Source organism: Orcinus orca, chromosome 1 (genome assembly GCF_937001465.1).
Source record: "Orcinus orca chromosome 1, mOrcOrc1.1, whole genome shotgun sequence".
NCBI lineage: Eukaryota > Metazoa > Chordata > Mammalia > Artiodactyla > Delphinidae > Orcinus > Orcinus orca.
Genome location: NC_064559.1, coordinates 51,136,691 through 51,159,806, shown reverse-complemented (window position 1 = coordinate 51,159,806; position 23,116 = coordinate 51,136,691). Strand labels below are relative to the sequence as shown.

General features: G+C 38.8%; 1 protein-coding gene across 1 annotated transcript in view; it reads left to right on the top strand.

Annotated features, from left to right (window-relative positions):
* CEP350 (centrosomal protein 350) overlaps positions 1 to 21,308 on the top strand; it is a 140,013-nt gene extending 118,705 nt beyond the window's left edge. Inside the window, exons 37-38 of the mRNA XM_049700523.1 lie at positions 9,596 to 9,718; positions 17,425 to 21,308. Coding sequence (XP_049556480.1) covers positions 9,596 to 9,718; positions 17,425 to 17,589 — 288 coding nt within the window. The 3' untranslated portion in view covers positions 17,590 to 21,308. The remainder of the gene's footprint in view (positions 1 to 9,595; positions 9,719 to 17,424) is intronic.
* The last annotated feature ends 1,808 nt before the right edge of the window (positions 21,309 to 23,116 follow it).

Sequence of the window (23,116 nt, the reverse complement as noted above, 5' to 3'; positions counted from 1 at the left end):
TGCAATTCATAGGAGTTTTAGGTGAGTTTTTAATGACTTAGAGATAGATATAATATTCTAAAAGTACATGAAAACATGTCATATATCAAACATGCCAACCCTAGACACGTAGATGTTAACTTTCCATCTTTGATTTTGGAGGTTTCAGATTGGTTACGTAGTTTTGAAATATGTGGGAGAGTAATGTGATATACAAAAAGTATTGCTTGTTGTCTGAGAAGCCCCTGAAAAGATTAAGTGCCCTTAAGAAAAGATTAAGAAAAGATTAAGCTACAAGGACTCTCAGCAAACCAACTTTAAAATCACATTGGTGGAGAGAGGGGGAAAGATGGCGGAAGAGTAAGATGTGGAGATCACGTTCCTCCCCACAGATACATCAGAAATACATCTACATGTGGAACAACTCCTACAGAACACCTACTGAATGCTGGCAGAAGACCTCAGACCTTCCAAAAGGCAAGAAACTCCCCACATACCTGGGTAGGGCAAAAGAAAAAAGAATAAACAGAGAAAAAAGAATAGGGACGGGACCTGCACCAGTGGGAGGGAGCTGTGAAGGAAGAAAGGTTTCCATACACTAGGAAAGCGCTTCGCGGGCGGAGACTGCGGGTGGCGGATAGGGGGGAGCTTTGGAGCCGAGGAGGAGAGCGCAGCCACAGGGGTGCGGAGGCCAAAGCGGAGAGATTCCCGCACAGAGGATCGGTGCCGACCAGCCCGAGAGGCTTGTCAGCTCAAGCAGGGGCAGGCGGGGCTGGGAGCTGAGGCTCGGGCTTCGGTCGGAGCGCAGGGAGAGGACTGGCAGCGTGAACACAGCCTGAAGGGGCTAGTGCACCACGGCTAGCTGGGAGGGAGTCCGGGGAAAAGTCTGGACCTGCCGAAGACGCAAGAGACTTCTTCTTCCCTCTTTGTTTCCTGGTGCACAAGGAGAGGGGATTAAGAGCGCTGCTTAAAGGAGCTCCAGAGACGGGCGCAAGCCGCGGCTAACAGCGCAGACCACAGAGACGGGCATGAGACGCTAAGGCTGCTGCTGCCACCACCAAGAAGCCTGTGTGCGAGCACAGGTCACTATCCACACCCCACTTCCGGGGAGCCTGTGCAGCCTGCCACTGCCAGGGTCCTGGGATCCAGGGACAACTTCCCTGGGAGAACGCACGGCACGCCTCAGGCTGGTGCAACGTCACGCTGGCCTCTGCTGCCACAGGCTCGCCCAGCACTCCGTACCCCTCCCTCCCGCCGGCCTGAGTGAGCCAGAGCCCCCAAATCAGCAGCTCCTTTAACCCCGTCCTGAGCGAAGAACAGACACCCTCCAGTGACCTACACGCAGAGGCGGGGCCAAATCCAAAGCTGAACCCCGGGAGCTCTGTGAACAAAGAAGAGAAAGGGAAATCTCTCCCAGCAGCCTCAGTAGCAGCAGATTAAATCTCCACAATCAACTTGATGTACCCTGCATCTGTGGAATACCTGAATAGACAACGAATCATCCCAAATTGAGGAGGTGGACTTTGAGAGCAAGATTTATTTTTTCCCCTTTTCCTCTTTTTGTGAGTGTGTATGTGTATACTTCTGTGTGAGATTTTGTCTGTATAGCTTTGCTTTCACCATTTGTCCTAGGGTTCTATCCGTCCGTTTTTTTGTTTTACTTTTTAAAAAAACTTTTTTTTCTTAATAATTATTTTTTATTTTAATAACCTTATTTTATTTTACCTTACTTTATTTTATTTTATCCTCTTTCTTTCTTTCTTTCTACTTTTTCTCCCCTTTATTCTAAGCCGTGTGGATGAAGGCTCTTGGTGCTGCAGCCAGGAGTCAGTGCTGTGCCACTGAGGTGGGAGAGCCAACTTCAGGACACTGGTCCACAAGAGACCTCCCAGCTCCATGTAATATCAGACGGCGAAAATCTCCCAGAGATCTCCATCTCAACACCAACACCCAGCTTCACTCAACGACCAGCAAGCCACAGTGCTGGACACCCTATGCCAAACAACTAGCAAGACAGGAACCCAACCCCACCCATTAGCAGAGAGGCTGCCTAAAATCATAATAAGTCCACAGACACCCCGAAACACACCACCAGACGTGGACCTGCCCACCAGAAAGACAAGATCCAGCCTCATCCACCAAAACACAGGCACTAGTCCCCTCCACCAGGAAGCCTACACAACCCACTGAACTAACTTTAGCCACTGGGGACAGACACCAGAAACAACGGGAACTATGAACCCTGCACAAAGGAGACCCCAAACACAGTAAGATAAGCAAAATGAGAAAACAGGAAAACACACAGCAGATGAAAGAGCAAGATAAAAACCCACCAGACCCAACAAATGAAGAGGAAATAGGCAGTCTACCTGAAAAAGAATTCAGAATAATGATAGTAAAGATGATCCAAAATCTTGGAAATAGAATAGAAAAAATGCAAGAAACATTTAACAAGGACCTAGAAGAACTAAAGATGAAACAAGCAACGATGTACAACACAATAAATGAAATTAAAAATACTCTAGAAGGGATCAATAGCAGAATAACTGTGGCAGAAGTATGGATAAGTGACCTGGAAGATAAAATAGTGGAAATAACTACTGCAGAGCAGAATAAAGAAAAAAGAATGAAAAGAGCTGAGGACAGTCTCAGAGACCTCTGGGACAACATTAAATGCACCAACATTCGAATTATAGGGGTTCCAGAAGAAGAAGAGAAGAAGAAAGAGACTGAGAAAATATTTGAAGAGATTATAGTTGAAAACTTCCCTAATATGGGAAAGGAAATAGTTAATCAAGTCCAGGAAGCACAGAGAGTCCCATACAGGATAAATCCAAGGAGAAATATGCCAAGACACATATTAATCAAACTGTCAAAAATTAAATACAAAGAAAATATATTAAAAGCAGCAAGGGAAAGACAACAAATAACACACAAGGGAATCCCCATAAGGTTAACAGCTGATCTTTCAGCAGAAACTCTGCAAGCCAGAAGGGACTGGCAGGACATACTTAAAGTGATGAAGGAGAAAAACCTGTAACCAAGATTACTCTACCCAGCAAGGATCTCACTCAGATTTGATGGAGAAATTAAAACCTTTACAGACAAGCAAAAGCTGAGAGAGTTCAGCACCACCAAACCAGCTTTACAACAAATGCTAAAGGAACTTCTCCAGGCAAGAAACACAAGAGAAGGAGAAGACCTACAATAACGAATCAAAAACAATTAAGAAAATGGGAATAGGAACATACATATCGATAATTACCTTAAATGTAAATGGACTAAATGCTCCCACCAAAAGACACAGATTGGCTGAATGGATACAAAAACAAGACCCATATATATGCTGTCTACAAGAGACCCACTTCAGACCTAGAGACACATACAGACTGAAAATAAGGGGATGGAAAAAGATATTCCATGCAAATGGAAACCAAACGAAAGCTGGAGTAGCAATTCTCATATCAGACAAAATAGACTTTAAAATAAAGACTATTAGAAGAGACAAAAAGGACACTACATAATGGTCAAGGGATTGATCCAAGAAGAAGATACAACAATTGTAAATATGTATGCACCCAACATAGGAGCACCTCAATACATAAGGCAAATACTAATAGCCATAAAAGAGGAAATTGACAGTAACACACTCATAGTAGGGGACTTTAACACCCCACTTTCACCAATGGACAGATCATCCAAAATGAAAATAAATAAGGAAACACAAGCTTTAAATGATACATTAAACAAGATGGACTTAATTGACATTTATAGGACATTCCATCCAAAAACAACAGAATACACATTTTTCTCAAGTGCTCATGGAACATTCTCCAGGATAGATCATATCTTGGGTCACAAATCAAGCCTTGGTAAATTTAAGAAAATTGAAATTGTATCAAGTATCTTTTCCGACCACAATGCTGTGAGACTAGATACCAATTACAGGAAAAGACCTGTAAAAAATACAAACACATGGAGGCTAAGCAATACACTACTTAATAACGAAGTGATCACTGAAGAAATCAAAGAGGAAATCAAAAAATACATAGAAACAAATGACAATGGTTACATGACGACCCAAAACCTATGGGATGTAGCAAAAGCAGTTCTAAGAGGGAAGTTTATAGAAATACAATTCTACCTCAAGAAACAAGAAACCTCTCAAATAAACAACCTAACCTTACACCCAAAGCAATTAGAGAAAAAAGAACAAAAAACCCCCAAAGTTAGCAGAAGGAAAGAAATCATAAAGGTCAGATCAGAAATAAATGAAAAAGAAATGAAGGAAACGATAGCAAAGATCAATAAAACCAGAAGCTGGTTCTTTGAGAAGATAAACAAAATTGATAAACCATTAGCCAGACTCATCAAGAAAAGGGAGAAGACTCAATAGAATTAGAAATGAAAAAGGAGAAGTAACAGCTGACACTGCAGAAATACAAAAGATCATGAGGGATTACTACAAGCAACTCTATGCCAATAAAATGGACAACCTGGAAGAAATGGACAAATTGTTAGAAATGCACAACGTGCCAAGGCTGAATCAGGAAGAAATAGAAAATATGAACAGACCAATCACAAGCACTGAAATTGAAACTGTGATTAAAAATCTTCCAACAAACAAAAGCCCAGGACCAGATGGCTTCACAGGCGAATTCTATCAAACATTTAGAGAAGAGCTATCACCTGTCCTTCTCAAACTCTTCCAAAATATAGCAGAGGGAGGAACATTCCCAAACTCATTCTACGAGGCCACCATCACCTTGATACCAAAACCAGATAAGGATGTCACAAAGAAAGAAAACTACAGGCCAATATCACTGATGAACATAGATGCAAAAATCCTCTACAGAATACTAGCAAACAGAATCCAGCAGCACATTAAAAGGATCATACACCATGATCAAGTGGGGTTTATCCAGGAATGCAAGGATTCTTCAATATATGCAAATCAATCAGTGTGATACACCATATTAACAAATTGAAGGAGAAAAACCATATGGTCATCTCAATAGATGCAGAGAAAGCTTTTGACAAAATTCCACACCCATTTATGATAAAAACCCTCCAGAAAGTAGGCATAGAGGGAACTTTCCTCAACATAATAAAGGCCATATATGACAAACCCACAGCCAACATCGTCCTCAATGGTGAAAAACTGAAAGCATTTCCACTAAGATCAGGAGCAAGACAAGGTTGCCCACTCTCACCACTCTTATTCAACATAGTTCCGGAAGTTTTAGCCACAGCAATCAGAGAAGAAAAGGAAATAAAAGGAATCCAAATCGGAAAAGAAGAAGTGAAGCTGTCACTGTTTGCAGATGACATGATGCTATACATAGAGAATCCTAAAGATGCTACCAGAAACCTACTAGAGCTAATCAATGAATTTGGTAAAGTAGCAGATACAAAATTAATGCACAGAAATCTCTGGCATTTCTATACACTAATGATGAGAAATCTGAAAGTGAAATCAAGAAAACACTCCCATTTACCGTTGCAACAAAAAGAATAAAATATCTCATAATAAACCTACCTAAGGAGACAAAAGACCTGTATGCAGAAAATTATAAGACACTGATGAAAGAAATTAAGGATGATACAAATAGATGGAGAGATATACCATGTCCTTGGATTGGAAGAATCTACACTGTGAAAATGACTCTACTACCCAAAGCAATCTACAGATTCAGTGTAATCCCTATCAAACTACCACTGGCATTTTTCACAGAAGTAGAACAAAAAATTTCACAATTTGTATGGAAACACAAAAGACCACGAATAGCCAAAACAATCTTGAGACTGAAAAACAGAGCTAGAGGAATCAGCCTCCCTGACTTCAGACTATACAACAAAGCTACAGTAATCAAGACAGTATGGTACTGGCACAAAAACAGAAATATAGATCAATGGAACAGGATAGAAAGCCCAGAGATAAACCCACGCACCTATGGTCACCTTATCTTTGATAAAGGAGGCAGGAATATACAGTGGAACAAGGACAGCCTCTTCAATAAGTGGTACTGGGAAAACTGGACAGGTACATGTAAAAGTATGAGATTAGATCACTCCCTAACACCATACACAAAAATAAGCTCAAAATGATTAAAGACCTAAATGTAAGGCCGGAAACTATCAAACTCTTAGAGGAAAACATAGGCAGAACACTCTATGACATAAATCACAGCAAGATCCTTTTTGACCCACCTCCTAGAGAAATGGAAATAAAAACAAAAATAAACAAATGGGACCTAATGAAACTTCAAAGCTTTTGCACAGCAAAGGAAACCATAAACAAGACCAAAAGACAACCCTCAGAATGGGAGAAAATACTTGCAAATGAAGCAACTGACAAAGGATTAATCTCCAAAATTTACAAGCAGCTCATTCAGCTCAATAACAAAAAACAAACAACCCAATCCCAAAATGGGCAGAAGACCTAAATAGACATTTCTGCAAAGAAGATATACAGACTGCCAACAAACACATGAAAGAATGCTCAACATCATTAGTCATTAGAGAAATGCAAATCAAAACTACAATGAAGTATCATCTTACACCAGTCAGAATGGCCATCATCAAAAAATCTAGGAACAATAAATGTTGGAGAGGGTATGGAGAAAAGGGAACACTCTTGCACTGCTGGTGGGAATGTGAATTGGTACAGCCACTATGGAGAACAGTATGGAGGTTCCTTAAAAAACTACAAATAGAACTACCATATGACCCAGCAATCCCATTACTGGGCATATACCCTGAGAAAACCAGAATTCAAGAAGAGTCATGTATCAAAATGTTCATTGCAGCTCTATTTACAATAGCCAGGAGACGGAAACAACCTAAGTGTCCATCATCGGATGAATGGATAAAGATGATGTGGCACATATATACAATGGAATATTACTCAGCCATAAAAAGAAATGAAGTTGAGCTATTTGTAATGAGGTGGATGGACCTAGAGCCTGTCATACAGAGTGAAGTAAGTCAGAAAGAGAAAGACTAATACCGTATGCTAACACATATATATGGAATTTAAGAAAAAAAATGTCATGAAGAACCTAGGGGTAAGACAGGAATACAGACACAGACCTACTAGAGAATGGACTTGAGGATATGGGGAGGGGGAAGGGTAAGCTGTGACAAAGCGAGAGAGTGGCATGGACATATATACACTACCAAACGTAGTGTATATATATGTATATATACCAAAGAGGGTGGCATGAACATATATACACTACCAAACGTAAAATAGATAGCTAGTGGGAAGCAGCCGCATAGCACAAGCTCGGTGCTTCGTGACCACCTAGAGAGGTGGGAGGGAGGGAGACGCAAGAGGGAAGAGATATGGTAACATATGTATATGTATAACTGATTCATTTTGTTATAAAGCAGAAACTAACACACCATTGTAAAGCAATTATACTCCAATAAAGATGTAAAAAAAGGGCTTCCCTGGTGGCGCAGTGGTTCAGAGTTCGCCTGCCGATACAGGGGACACGGGTTTGTGCACTGGTCCGGGAAGATCCCACCTGCCGCGGAGCAGCTGGGCCCGTGAGCCATGGCCGCTGAGCCTGCGCGTCCGGAGCCTGTGCTCCGCGACGGGAGAGGCCTTAGCGGTGAGAGGCCCGCGTACCTCAAAAAAAAAAAAAAAAAAATGAGAAAAAAGAATCACATTGGTGGAAATCTCTCTGCCTGTTAACCTATTTTTAAAATATAGCAAAGGTAGTATTTTCATTGCAGTGTGCCTCTCAAACTTTAATGTGCATCTGAGTCATCTGGGGATTTTGGTAAAATGCAGATTCCTTACTGTGTAGATCTGGAGTAGGACTGAAAATTCTGCATTTCTATCAAGCTTCCAGGTGTTGCTGATGTTTCTGGTCCTAGGATCATTTTGAGTAGCAAGACTCTTAGAGTTATGATTCTCAAACTTACTTGATCATAAGAAGCTTTTTTTTCCCCTAGAGAGTATATACCTCCAATTACTTATCTTACTGGTGTATTTTCTTACATCATCCAGTAGTATATGTGGACTATCAAAATACATTAAAGGAACATATACATTTTTTCTGGTATATAATGTGAGGGGAGGCATTGTCTAAGCAATTTAGTCTTTTTTTTTCTTGAGATATAATTGACACGTAACATGTTAGTTTCAGGATTCCATCTTTGTATGTTTTGTGAATAGAGCACCACAGTAAGTCTGGTTAACATGCATCACCACACATACGATAGTTACAGTTGTTTTTTTTTCTTGTGGTGGGAGCTTTTAAGATCTCCTCTGTTAGCACCTTTGAAATATATAATACAGTATTAACTATAGAAAGCTTTTAGAAATATTTTGTACTGACAGAATACCAGCAGACATTTATGAGATATAATGTATGCTTATATCGAGGGTAGGCAAACTAGAGGCCACAGGCCAAATCCAGCCCACCACATGTTTTTAAAAATAAAGTTGTATTGGACCGTAGCCACACCTAGTTACTTATATATTGTCCATGGCTGCTTTCCTGCTACACCAGCAGAGTTGAGTAGTTGCAATAGAGACCATATGGCCCACAAAACCTGAAATATTTACAGTCTGGTCCTTCACAGAAAAAGTTTGCTGACCCTTGCTTAGATTAAAGTAAGCAGAAAAAGAAAAGTTTTCAAAGATTGACTTGATAGATTTAAAAAAAACAACTTTTAAAATGATTTTCAACTTTGAGGAATGGAGCATCAGAACCACCTGAGGAGCTTTTTCAAAACACTGGTGCACTTCATTCCTTTCAGCCCTCAGCAGTTGATACATCCTTGAATGCGTGAGTGTGTGTGTGTGTGTGTGTGTGTGTGTAGGTGGGGGAGTGGTGTGGTTTGGAGGACATTGGTAGTTTGAGAATCTTCTCAAATGATTCTGATTCATAAATGTGTTTTTTTCCCTATTAAGACATTTTCTAATAGAAGAACCATAAAAACCCATTATTTTATTAATAACAAAGAACAAATACATTGAAATAAGACAAGGTACATAATATATACCAGCATTCATCAGAATGCACACATCATTATAACACACAATGATGCTGCCTTCCAATTTTAATATTGCTATAGCATTTTGTAAAGTTTTTTTTAAGGGTGATAGTTCAAATATTGTTAGCAGTGAAATTACCATGCTTCTCATACTGAAGTGTTGATTAATAATTTTTTAATATAACGTATTCGAATCTTGGTGCTTCAAAATAAGCTATCCCAGCCAAAGCCTTGTACTTTACTCATGTTTCAGGTTCAGGGATTTATTTTATACTTTGTTTTGTAGTTTTGCCAGCTTGAAGTTAGCTAATGGTGGTTCTTGGGTAGAGGGGATTCTAAAGTGATTTTTCTTTGTAGATTCATCAATGGGTTTTACTTTTTTTTTTTTAATGTTGTGTAGAAACAAAAATTCTTTAAGTGAATAAAGTCTGAGCATTTGGGAATGCTTTTCTCTTCAGATTGCTAAGTGGAATTGTAAGGGAAAAGTTTGTATGATTTTTTTATAAATATTGTATTCTTAACAAAAATCTCTTTACTGCATTATAAGCACTAAATCTCAAGAACTTTGTTGTTTGTGTTTCATTCATTTCACTTATTTTCACAGAACTTCATAGCAACCGAAGTACTCAAGCTGTTCAGTCTTAAAAAGGAGCCAAACCACAAAACAGATTGGCAGAAAATGATGAAATTTGGAAGAAAGAAAAGAGACCGAGTGGATCATATCCTGGTCAGTGTATATAACTGAACTATTTTTATTTTGACCATCTTTTCCAAAATCAGAATGTAGTTAGATTTTAAAAGGAAAGGGAATATAATTGATCTTAAGTCAATGACAGTAAATTCTTAAAGCCCTCGTGTGCTGCATTTCTTTCTGCCCCTCAGTTTTGGAAATTGCTTTCTTTTGAATTCAGTAGATTAATATTTAACTTAACAGTATTTTTGTGGGTGTGGAGAACTTGAGAAATAAAAAGTTGAGTGGAAGCAAACTTAAGGTTCTGAATTGAAGAGACCAGTGTAGACTAGGGCCAGACTCGCTGAGTTTAGATCCCTGTTCTGGCACTTTACTTGGTGTGTAATCTTGGACAGATTAACCTCTTTGTGCCGCATTTTCCTATCTGCAAAATAAAGATGATATAATAGTACCTACCTGATAAAATTATTAAGAGAATTAATTTAGTATTTATATATGTGTATAGAACAGTGCCCTGCACGTAACTCAATAAATATTAGCTGTTATTTCATCATCATTATTATTATCCTTCAGAACTTCAGCTGAATAGGATTTATTCCATTTTGCAATATATTTTCTAGCATTAGAAAAATGCCTATCAAACAACAACACCAAAAAAAAGAAAAAAGGAAGGGGGAAAAAAGGTCTTTTATTCTTTCTTCCCTAAAAGAATGTTAAGATGTTAAGTAGTAGCAGACCTTAGGAAATTCAGATGTTAATTGATTCAGGTTTATTTCCAGATATTTTCTCTCTGGACTTTATTTATATCTTGTCTATATTTACATTCATATCATGAAAAAAAACTGTAATGCTTAAATTTATCAGTTTTCCCCAAGTATGTACCTTTCTAGTGCTTCATTTACTCAGTAATAACTTCACTAGATAAACATTTGTTAAACATTCTTTCTCATGTCTTACTTGATCCTCACAATAGTTGTATGAGGTAGGATGGACTAATGTTACTCTGTTTTACAAATGAGGAAGTTTAGATTCAAAGATACTAAGTAACTTGCCCATCAAATAAGAGCCAGGACTTTAACCAATTAGTTCTCCATAGATCTTGGCCTCTCAAGGTGAACTTGCTCTCATATTTCTACAATAGCTTAGAGTTTGAGTTATTATTAATTACCAAGATGTTACTTCTTCCACTTTTTAAGGAATTAAAGAAAAAAGCACATCAAGAGACATTCATTTACCCTACTATCAGTTGAATTGATCATATTCCCTATAAATCATCTCTGTGCATGCATTTAGTCAAGAATTGTGCTAATTAGGAGTGATGTTACAATAGTAAGCAAAATAGACATAGACCCTGCCTTCATGGATTTACAGTTTGCTGGCAGAAACTAGCCATTAATATATAATTTATACAAGTGTGTAATTGTAAATTAAATGATAAAAATAGAAGAATAGGGAGCTGTTGTAAAAGCATATGGAGGAAACTGGTCTGATGAGGATGGTCAGGAAAGGCTTCCCTGAGGAAGTGACAGCTGAGCTGAGATCTTAAAGATGAATAAGCATTAACTGAGTTCCGTGATAGAAGAGCAATTCAGGGAGAGGAGACTACACGTGCGAAGTCCTGAAATGGGAAGGAGCATGGAACTGAAATGTCAGTGTGGCTGGAGAGTGAGTTGAAATACCTGGGCCTATGTAACTTTTTTCATGAGTTCACTCTTCTTAATGTTTAGTGAAATGATACTGTTAGCAACTTGAGTTAATTATTAACAAGAAATGGTAAATAAACTGGTCACCCTCCCTACTATTAGATTTAGCCACCTCTGGCATTTGGATATTCTAATGCTTGTACATTTTATTTATTTTTTATTTATTTATTTATTTATTTTTAATGCTTGTACATTTTAGAGAGATTGAGATTTAAAACAACAATTTTCATGACACATAAAACAAAAATTTTGCCACTAGTACAAAAGAAAAGGGTCTCAAAAATAGAAATTTCATATACGTTTTAAAAATCATATTTATTATAAAATAATCATGCTCATTTTAGAAAATTTAAAATACTGATCAGTCAAAAGAAAATAATCATGACAACCTTATCACCTAGATAACTCTTAATTATTTTGATATATAGACTTAGAGTTTCTTTTTATACTGAGAATTTTTTTTAAACATTTGGGATCATAGTCTCTTTTGTATTCTGATTGTTTTTGCTTAATTAAACGTGGATGTTTTTCCTTATTTTTAAATGTTCCTTTATTTTATATCATTTTTATTTATTTATTTTTTTTGCGGTACGCGGGCCTCTCACCGCTGTGGCCTCTCCCGCCGCGGAGCACAGGCTCCGGACGCCCAGGCTCAGCGGCCATGGCGCACGGGCCTAGCTGCTCCACGGCATGTGGGATCCTCCCGGACCGGGGCACGAACCTGTGTCCCCTGCATCGGCAGGCGGACTCCCAACCACCACGCCACCAGGGAAGCCCTTTATATCATTTTTAAATAAATTTATTCCATTTTATTTTTTGTGGAAATATAGCAGTCCATTGTAGAATTATGTAACAAAGCAGACAAAACTCAAGGAGCTTTTGCTCTAGTTAAGGAGACAGATAAGTAAGAAAAATACAGAGAGAGGGAATAAGGGAATACTGGGGTGATTTGACTTACATTTTAACAGGACCCCTCTGGCTGCTGTGTTGAGGATAGACTGAAGCAAAGGTGGGAGTAAGGAGGCCAGGAGTATATTGTCATAATCCAGGCAAGTGATAATAGTGGCTAAGACCAGTTTGGTGGTATTGGAGATGGTGAGAACAGTTTTCAAAATAGAACAACAGAACTGCTGATAAATCGAATGTGGAATATAAGAGGAGAGGTATTAAGAATAACTCCATTGGGTTGGTGTGAGTCGCTAAGGAAGGGAATTGCCTTTTGCTGATTTGAGGAAGACTGAGAGAAGCAGGTTTGGAAGGAACATCAGGAGTTCTGTTTTGAATGTATTAAATTTGAAATGTCTAATAAACATCCAAATGGAGATACTGAGTAGGCTATTAGATATGAGCCTGGAGCTCAGGCAAGAGACGTAGGCTGGAGATGTGAATTCGGGAGTGGTGACATATAGATGGTAGTCAAAGCCAAGAAAGAGAGTGTAGACCAAGAGAGAGGAGGTCCAAGGACTGCTTCTTGACAAATTCCAATGTTTCGAGAGTTAAGAAGGTGAGGAGGAACCAACAGAGACTAAGGAGCAGCCGATGGGTAGAACCAGGAGGGTGTGAGGTCCTGGAAGCCAGGTGAAAGTGTTTCAAGGGGGAAGAATGAATCACCTGTGTCAAGTGCTGCTCATTGGTCAAGTAAAATAACGACTGAGAATTTACCATTGGATTTGGCAATGTGGAGGTCTTTGTTGATCTTAACATCAATACAGGTAGTTTTTGTGGCATGGATAAAGTAAAAGCTTGATTTGAGTAGGTTTCAAGAGAGAATGAAAGACAAATTAAGGAGAGCAAAATTGGACACTTCAAACGAGTTTTTTTGTGAAGAGAAAAATGGAGGGAAATGGTAACAAGAGAAGGGCTCTTTTAGCTTGAAAGAGATATGCCGATAGGAAAAAATTGTGATGATGCAGAGGAGAAAGGAGAACTGCTGGAGCAGTGTTCCTGAATAGACACAGATGGAATCCATGCAAGTGGAGGGGTTGGCCTCAAACTGAATATCAGTTGCCCTTCTAAAACAATTCTAACATGATAACCTATTATATTTAATATTTCATAATAGTTGCTTTTTCCAGATTAAGAAATGTATAATTTAGCTGTTGTTGCTTGGACTAGGAAAGTCCTTAATCAGTCTGTGTGTCTTTAGGCATTATGTGAGGTGAGTAAAATACAAAGAATGTATTTTTTAGATGTTAAAGGCCTCTGTTGGCCAAAAAAGAAGAGAAATCTTTTGGCTCTAGTTCTCCTTTACTATCCCCTTACCACTTCACAAAGATATTGATTAATTTACATCTTAAGTTGGCTAAGAATATGGGCTATTTTTAGCGATGTATTCTCAAAGTATATATGATGTGGAATGAGTAAAAGTAATTAGACCAACTTTTGTATATCCTTTATATACAGTAGCCCTGGGAAATCTCCCTACTGTAGGTAGAATTGCATTTACAATGACAAATCCTGTAGTGAAACTACCTAGCTAATGATTAAATCTCCTTTACAGATTAAGATCTGATAAGGTACTCAACAGCTCCTGAGTTTTTACTTACTGTTGATAAGTTCTTTCTCATATTAAGCCTAAATTGGTTTTCACGTAATGAATTATAATTTGCTTTTACAGCTTTAAGGCTTTACATAACAATTTTAATTCTTCCTACATGCCTTTGAAGCGGCTGTAATGTTTCTCAGTCTTTTTCTCCCTATTAAACATTGATATTCTCTCCTGTTGTCTGATAGCGTTTTTTTGAGCCCCTTTCAACCTCATCAGCTTTAGCTCTTTGTCAGTGTCCCTCCTTAAATACACTGCTCAGAATTGACCATATACAGGCATACCTCATTTTATTGCACTTTGCTTTATTGTGCTTCCTAGCTACTGCAGGGTTTTTTTGTTTGTTTGTTTGTTTTAACAAATTGAAGGTTTGTAGCAATCCTACATTGTCAGATAATGGTTAGATTTTTTTAACAATAAAGTATTTTTTAACTCAGGTATGTACATTGATTTTTACACATAATGCTGTTGCACACTTAATAGGCTACAGTAGTATGTAAACATAACTTTCACATGCACTGAGAAACCAAAAAATTTGTGTGACTAGCTTTATTGCGATACTCACTTTATTGCACTGGTCTGGAAGTGAACCCACAATATCTCCGAGGTATGCCTGTAATATTTTGTGTTATTGCTTAATTAGTACAATCACATAACCTCCTTCTTTTTTCTAGATACTATCCTTTGATGAATGCAGTTTATAATCACGTTCGTTTTATTTTTAGCTATACCATTCTCATGGGGCTCACAAAAGCTTAGAAAAATTCTAAGACCCAAATCTCAACCTGTGCTTTTGTAGTTATTTTTTTGATCCAAGTACAGGACCTTATTTTATTCCTTCATTTTGTTAAATTTGGCCTATCATTCCAAGCTTATCAACACATTTTTAGGTTCTTTCTTTTAACATAGCTATTGTGTTTCCCAACTTTCACGTCAACTCTAAAACTGAGGTACCTGCCTTCATCTAGGTCATTGCTAAAAATGATGAACTCAACAGAGCCAAAGACAGCCATAAAACACTCACTAAAAAATGATATGCCAGATATTTATTTAACACCTTCTATTTGCACTGGCCTGGCCACTGGGAAATTATAAATAAAAAGAAATCCCACAGCCTAGCAGGAGAACAGATGCACAGAATACAAAATTCTGTAGGATAATTACTACAATGGAATATGAACAAAATGGATTGGGAGCACAGAGGAAAAAGCTCTTGAGTCTTCCAGGCAGAAGCTTCCTTCCAGGTTGATAGTTGTCTTGTCCTTCAATCCAAAAAAGTGCACATCCACCTAACTGACCTGTCTCTATTTCACCGTCTTGTTCACAGGGATATGGTGAAAGGACATATGCTTGCTGAAATTTGGCCACATTCTATTTACCACTTTTCTCTTTTCTACCAGCCTAATACCCTGTCCAAAAAAAAAAAAGTTAGACTGACTTTTTAATTTAATTATTTATATATAATACATATTAATTTACGTACATACACACATACATATTAAGGAGCAGCAGCAAGGGAAGTGTGTGGTTGAATAGAATAGATTCCCCAAACCAGAAGAAAATGGAGGCATATTTGCAGGTTGTGAGATCTCTCAGTTGCCACAGTTGAGGTTGCAAACTGGGCTTTGTGCTTTCTGATGGCTAGAGGAAAAAGGGAAACACGATGTTCTTACTGGCTGGGAGGGAAATAATTCCTGTTCTTACAGAGGAGCAAAGCTTTTGCTATACTGACGAGGCACAGTGGGGACTCATCACGGCTTCACTGAGAGATATAATGGATAATGTCCTGAGCATATGTTCCTGCTGTAAGGGCAGAAATGATTACATTAGGACAGTGTTTCCTAAATTTTATTATCGTATAGGAAATTGTTCAAGGAACAAATTTAATAATAAAGGCTGAGAGAACTCAGAAAAAGGAAAGGTGTGCAACTTTGTTTGAACAGATAAACAAATTCATGGGAGATAAGAGATCTTTTATAGGGGACACACTTATTAGCTTTTCCAGAACGTGATTCTCCCTCAGCACCAGGTTGAGAAGTGTTGCATTAGGCTGTTGCTTATAGCATCCTTCATAAGAGAAGAACACCTGTTCCTTTGTATCTTAATAATATTTCTTATATAGCCACACAATTTGATTCTTTGACCAGATACATACAGGAAGCTCTGAATTAATCAAGTTCCTCTACTGGTGGACTTCTGTTTAGAATAGACTGATATACATTGCGAAACTCCCAGAGGGAGATTTCTAAAACTTATTTGACCATATCACCCTTTTTGGTGGTATTTCTGTCCAGGGAGCATGCGTTAGGGAACAAAGAAAGGGATATTCTACATAGGCTTCAAGCAGCCTCACCAAGGAGAAAGAATGCGGCAGCCGCCTTGCCACATACCCGTCAACCCCAGCCAAGGGTGCATGTCTGGCAGCGCTGCTCTCCCACACTCCAGAATGGTGTGGCCTCTCGTCCAAGAGTCTTCTCGTTTCCTCGTGCCAGGAATCAGCGCACAGGTTCCCCTCTTCACTTCCGCTGCCTTTTTCAAGAGGAAATTGTGATAAGTGCAAGTTAGGAGCTTGTTGTCACATGGCTTTTGGCAAGTTAGGCTTTTGGTTAGAGACCCTCGACACCGCAGTTAACTTTGCTGGATTTGTGACTAAAACAGGGTTTACAATCTACTCTCTCCACCTGGCCTCCATCTCACTCACAATATCATTACATACAATAAGTCTAACATGTTTCTCTTATAGGTAGTTTTTAAAAATTTATTGTAAACAAGCAAAACGTCTTGGGCAGTTCATTCTAATTTGATTCCTTTGGTTTACCTTAGGAATCCCCAAATCCGAAAATGCAAAAAGAGCATTTTATATAAAATATAATACAACAGTGACTCTTAAAATAAACTTAAGCAATAGTACATTTAAAGAATACTCCAATACCAAAAAAAAATGGGGGGGGGGTGGAATTCCCTCACGGTCCAGTGGTTAGCACTTGGCGCTTTCACTACTGAGGCCTGGGCCTGGGTTCAGTCCCTGGCCAGGGAACTAAGATCCCACAAGCCACGCGGCGTGGCCAAAAAAAACTCCAATGAATATGAAATTTTACTCATTTATTTACATACTCCAGAATCACACCTAATATTGTCTTGGATATATGCATTTTATAATTGTAAATCCATATATCTGAAAATTTGCATTCTTCTACGTATTCTCCTATGTTGACAGAGACAACGTTCTTGTAATCCTTAATATCTATAAAAATACTGGAATATTGTCAAGGTTGACAGATTTGAAGCCAGTTTTTATTTGACAGTTGTGTTTTTTCAAACTTTTTGCAGCTTTAAAAGAGCTATTGATGTCATCATATAAATTACCTTTTTTTCTCTGAGTTATTTCCTTGGGTTGTAGTACGACGTGTGGGGTTGCAAAGTTAGTGAGTATCATTGATTCCTAGCTTTTGTGTGACAGTGATTTTCTAACCTTTCTGTTTTCTAAATTCTAGGTACAGGAGCTCCACGAGGAGGAGGCACAGTGGGTGAACTATGATGAGGATGAGTTATGTGTGAAGATGCAGCTAGCTGATGGGATCTTTGAGACCTTGATCAGAGATACTGTTGATGTTCTGAATCAGATCAGTGAAAAACAGGGGAGAATGCTACTTGTGTGACATCTTGCAAATAAATCGAACACTGAGTGCTAATATGAGTCCTGGGCCTTTCTGCCTCCTGATATACACCCCATCTCCATCATAGCAAGAGTGCTTCTGGACCTTGTACCTGTTCTTAAAGACTACTGGTTTGGAGTTCATGGGACAATGAGGTATATCTGGTATTACAGCCTTAGCCTTTAGAGACTGTCCACTGGAATAACTGGTTGTTTTCGGTGGGCAGGGTCTGATGTTGACACACAGTGTAATCCTACACCTCTTGTTAGCATCCCTACTGGGTCTCAGATGAGGGCTGAAAGCACCAGACTTACCTCTTAGCTTAGACTAGGGTATCACTTCCTTGAGTCTGAAGTCAAGCAAGAGAGGTATATAGATGTGCATCATACCATTTTTGAAATGGAATCCTGGTTTATACCATGAAAGTCATAAATGGACATTATAGTCTCTAAACAGTATTAAACCCTGAACTACTTTCAGATAGGCAAGTTTAGTAATGTGTGCCTATTTCCCCTTGTGGAGTTCATTTCATTTTGTTTTGAAGACCATTTTCTTCCATTATTGCAATTGAGCAGCGCCAAGCGGACTGTCAAGTTAACAGACATCAGTGGTAGCCTTGCTTCCTGAGCACCATCTAAAGAATTTTAAACTTTTGCATTATACTTAGTTTTTTCTCTGTGAGCATGAAAACAAAGAAGTGCCCCCACTGAAGACTGGGCTCACAGGACTGGTGCAGGGCTGGTTCTTCCACCCCTTGTCTACCCCTGCACTTTTCTTACTTCTTCTGAACCTCTGCCAGCTGCTCCCAGAATCACAGATCCTCAGGACCATCTCAGGCATCGAGGCATGGCAGAAGTGGAAATAATTCATTTTGGCCTTCAAACTTTAAGCTCCCATATCTCCCCAAGAAGTCAGAGACGCTGTTACTTGAATGATTTAGGAAATGAGTGTGTGCACCAAAGACAAAAAGATATTGTCTATTGTTTGTGTGCTTGTTTTACGCTATAGAACATTTTTTTAATTTATTTTAAGATAAATTATTAAGTTGAAAATGTATGTCCCTATTCAGAAATGAAAGATTCTTCTTGTAATAGTTAAACTTCTGTCTTGAAGCTTCTATGGTTCGTAGTCTTTGCACAGGAAACTTACGGTTTTAACAAACCCATACACATATTGAAGAAGGCAGTTTAATTCAGTAAAAAGAAGATGAGCTCTTCTAAGATCACCTGCAGTAGCAGGAATGGGGTAAAATGATTTAAAGACACTGTAAAATTCAATTCTGCCTCTCTTGCAGCATTGCTTCTCACAACTATTACCTGTATCTGAAAAAAATATATAGACTCCAGCTGCTATGTTAGAGCATGTGTGATGCTCTCCTGGGACCTCAGTACCCTGCCTTCTTGACTGGTTTCTCTGAATCAGTCCTATCCTTCAAGTAATCTAGAAGAATGTGGATAATCTTAGGCGTGAATGTAAATGCCTTAATATTGAAGGTCCTGATTAGAAGCATGATATAAGACATCCACTGGATTCATACTTAGAAATATCCTGGAATGTTATAACTTCAAAATATGTTAGGAAAACCCCAAAGATGGTATAATCTTTAAGTGTGCATGTTCATTCATTTCTGCCTCTTTCCTCCCAACTTGCCTTTGCGCCTCCGGTGTTTTACTATGCACACTTCCATTCCTCTTCGGTTCCATCTTGTCATTACGAGAAACTTATTGAAATAACCATTGGAATACTTGCATTTTGCACAATGACTGGTATGATAGCTCTTGACAAATAAGGAAAGCACTGAAATGTTGTGACTGGGCCTCGGGAAATGCTCAGATTGATGTTGCCAGCATTGCTTCTAGGCTTTCGATGTTGAGCTCTAGTCTTGTAGCCATAATGAGCAAATTGACTAAGAGAAGCTAGGGTTTCTTGGGGTTATTAACCAGTAGTGTGGAGATATTATTTTCATGTGGCCAAGGAAAAGCGAAGCCTTTTCTTTTCAGTTTGTGTTATGTGGAAGACGGAAAAACATCTTGTCTACATCCTTTGGCTGTTTGTAGGATTACATAGTCCTTATGATACTGAAACTTTACAGCTGCTGTAAATTTTTTATAAATGAATATGAAAATAATATAATAGGAGTATAGGTTGTTTTTCTACATACTCATTATTTGGACCTAAATAAATTTTTAATAATGTTTATCTTTACTCTTTATGACATTGTGATTCCAAAAATGAAAAAAAATGATATAAGTCCACGGAATCAGCAACCTGGACTTAAAGTTCCCTGGTAAGAATGCTGCCAAGAATGTGGCAGTAGCAGTCCTAACATACTCCAGCTGTCTTTACTGTCTTGAGAATCCTGGGTTCCAGATAAAAGAGGCAGGAATGGATCAGTCTTACTCTTTGCTAGAAATGATTATCCATAGTTTGGTAGCAGAAAACAAAGGAATCTATAATTAGCAGATTTCTTATTGCTTTAACTATTTGGGTATAATTGAAAAGGGGTTAATTGTTAGCATTAGGAATGATAAACATGGATACCCAGCCACTCGTTCCATATTGGGATCTTTTTAATCAAGCTCTGCCTCTTAACCAAGAATCTAAATATTCCCTCTTTGTAATCTTTGTTCCTTCTCCCCACATTCCCATCCTCTTTCACTCTTTCTTCATAATTCCTCTAAGAAAAAGATCTTTGCATCAGCAGTAATATCTTTTAGAATAATAGCACTATCAGAATTTAGCAGTAAACCAACATATAGGCTTCAGATTTATTTCTGAGTCCAAAATAGTTTGTGCTATCCAGGGTACTTCACTCTGGGTTAAATAAGTACAGGGTATAGATTCCCTCTTCAGGTCTAAACAGGAATTTTTACTCTAGGGAAAAGTGGGAAGAGCTCAAAAGTAGTTAATAAGGAAGGTAATTTGTGTTTCTTTTATGTAAAAGAAAGGAAAATTCCTTCTGTGACTACAGGTCTCTGAGAAATTACCTTTCAAAAGAGATTTCATCGCTCATAAGAGTGTTGTGGCCTATTGATAGAAACAATTTTGTTCACTTTCTTGTCTTGAAAAAAAAAGTGGCCTTAGCTTTTTGCAATACTTGAATAAAGTGTGTACTCGCACAGCGTTAGAGACTCATAACTTTTCTGCAAGAAGTTCAAACTTACATCTTCTTTTACTACCTTAAGAATACTAGTGAATAAAACATTAATTCAAAGAGCAAATGATAGAAACTACAATGATGTTTAATGCAAATTGTAGAAATTTACATGTTTACAAATCATCTTAAACTGGTTGTGCAGCAATTCAATAAACTGTATTATAAAAATGTGAAGAAAAAATGTAAACTGATGTAAAGGAGGTACTGTCATTTTAATTAATCTATATTTAATAGCTTTTCCTTCTGAACTTTGCAAAGCCTTCTCGGTAAACACATTGCAAAGCATTCCCTGGGAGGCCCCGCCTCCCTGTGTGTACTGTATTGTGCAGACATGAAAAACAAACCCGTTTACTGTGTATGTGTAAATAGCCTGGTCATCAGGCCTTTTTCAGTCAATAGTCACATCCAGTGCAACTTTGCACAGAAGACTTAGGGTGTGGTTTGTAAGTATGATCTGTAAAATAACTGGGATGAGTTCCCATGTACACCTGTGTAAATAGATTTGTTAACTGAAATGTACTTTAAGAAAAGATGAAATGTGTAAATAAACTGATTTGTAAATTAATTTCATGTCAGGTGTTCATTTTTTTCACCTTCTGAGCCAAGTTTAGAAGGCTAGTCTCCATAAAATTCACTTCTGATCTGTTATTGGGTGGCAGAGCGCTTATGATCGAGCAAAAGAGTAAAGACGAGCTGCGCGTAGGACCTGTTTACATAAATGCCATCCCCACGTCCATCTGAGCAGCCTGGGCTTTGACATTCATAACTCACTCCTTCAACAGTCCTTGCGCCCACCTTCGTGTTCTGAGCACTGTGCCCAGTGCAGTGGAGAGAGCAGACGACAGACATGATCCCTGACCTTGGGGAGCTTAAAGTCTAACGAAAGAGAGTCATCAAAAAATAATTTCAAAAACAATGTATGCCAAATTGCGGCAAGCCCTGCAAAGGAAGCATACGCTGGTTTGAGAATATATGTTTAATACAAGGACCCAACAAGAGTAGGGGAGTGAGTCAGAGAAGAGTTCCCTGCTGAATTATAACTTTGTGTTCTATATCGATGGACTTCTCCCCTGTAATTCAAGGCAAATGTCTTTTCTCCCAAATGACTTGAGTTCCGATCACCCTTTACAAAGTAACATGTGGAAATGTCACACAATTAAGTGGGTGACAAGGAAGAACAACCATCTGATGAGGTGTGGCTATAATTTATTTCTGGAAATATATAAGCTTGGAGATTAGAGCTGGAAGAATAAAAGGATTGCCAAGGTGGAAACGGTTGCCATTCAGGATTATGAATCATCTCTGGTCCAGCAAGTTAGACGTAACCACCACCATCTCACCTGAATTCCTCTGGTAGCCTCCTGATGGCTATCCCTCTTACAGCTTTAACTCCTACACAACCATGTACATTAAAGAAATTCTCAGAAAAAGATCCCGTATTGCAGCAAGTTCTAAGTTCTTCTGCCTCTTATAAAACAGATATTTGAAAAAAAGAAAAAAAAAAAAAAAACAGATATTTGAGTGCCCACAATGTGCCAGATACTTTTTGTTGGTAAGTCACGATAGTAATGACAGCTTGAATCTTGGAAAAAAAGACCAAGTACCTGTTTCCTTGAATCAAAATATATGAAAATAGTATTGATAGATGGGAGGATGGTGGTTGACACAGCAGAGCCAGGAATGGTGAGACCAACACTGGTGAGACTTACAGAGGTGAGTGCTGGAGAAGCAAGCCAGTGCTCTATAAAATCCCAGAAAAGCTCAGAAATTGGAGGCAGCGACTGCCACAGAGAAAGCTGTGAAGTGTGGCATTGTTTCGTTGGGTGGCCAGGCTGTGGAGCCAAGATTAAAAGGCAGGTAAGTGCTACCCAGGGGAGAGACCAGTGCGTAAATCCGAGGTCACTGAGAACAGACAGCAGCACCCCAAGCTCAAGGTACTGAGTTTCCTTACAGAAAGAGAGGAGAGAAAGCACACAACATCCGGTCCCTTGCAATGCTTCGGTCCCCCATGGCCAGCAGGTCCATCCAAGGCCTGGAAGCTTAATGGGGTAGCATTAAGTTGGGGTTTTGATGGCTTTGTTGTAGATGTTTGAGCCACTCACTTCAGTGTGTTTTGGGCCCATCTGTCTGGGGGGATGGGGAGCATGAAAGCTCTAGTGATGTCACAGGAGCACGTCCGTTACTGTGTTTTGGGGGCTGTGAATGTGGTGTCTGGACCACATGGGAATTTCTTTGGATATCTGAACATATGGCAAAGTTGTTTCTTTAAGCTACAACAGTGGTCTCTGAGTCTACATGGCACACAAATATGTGTCCAGGCGTGAGTCGCTGGGATCCATGACTGGGGACTTGTGGTTCCATGTGGTCAGTTTG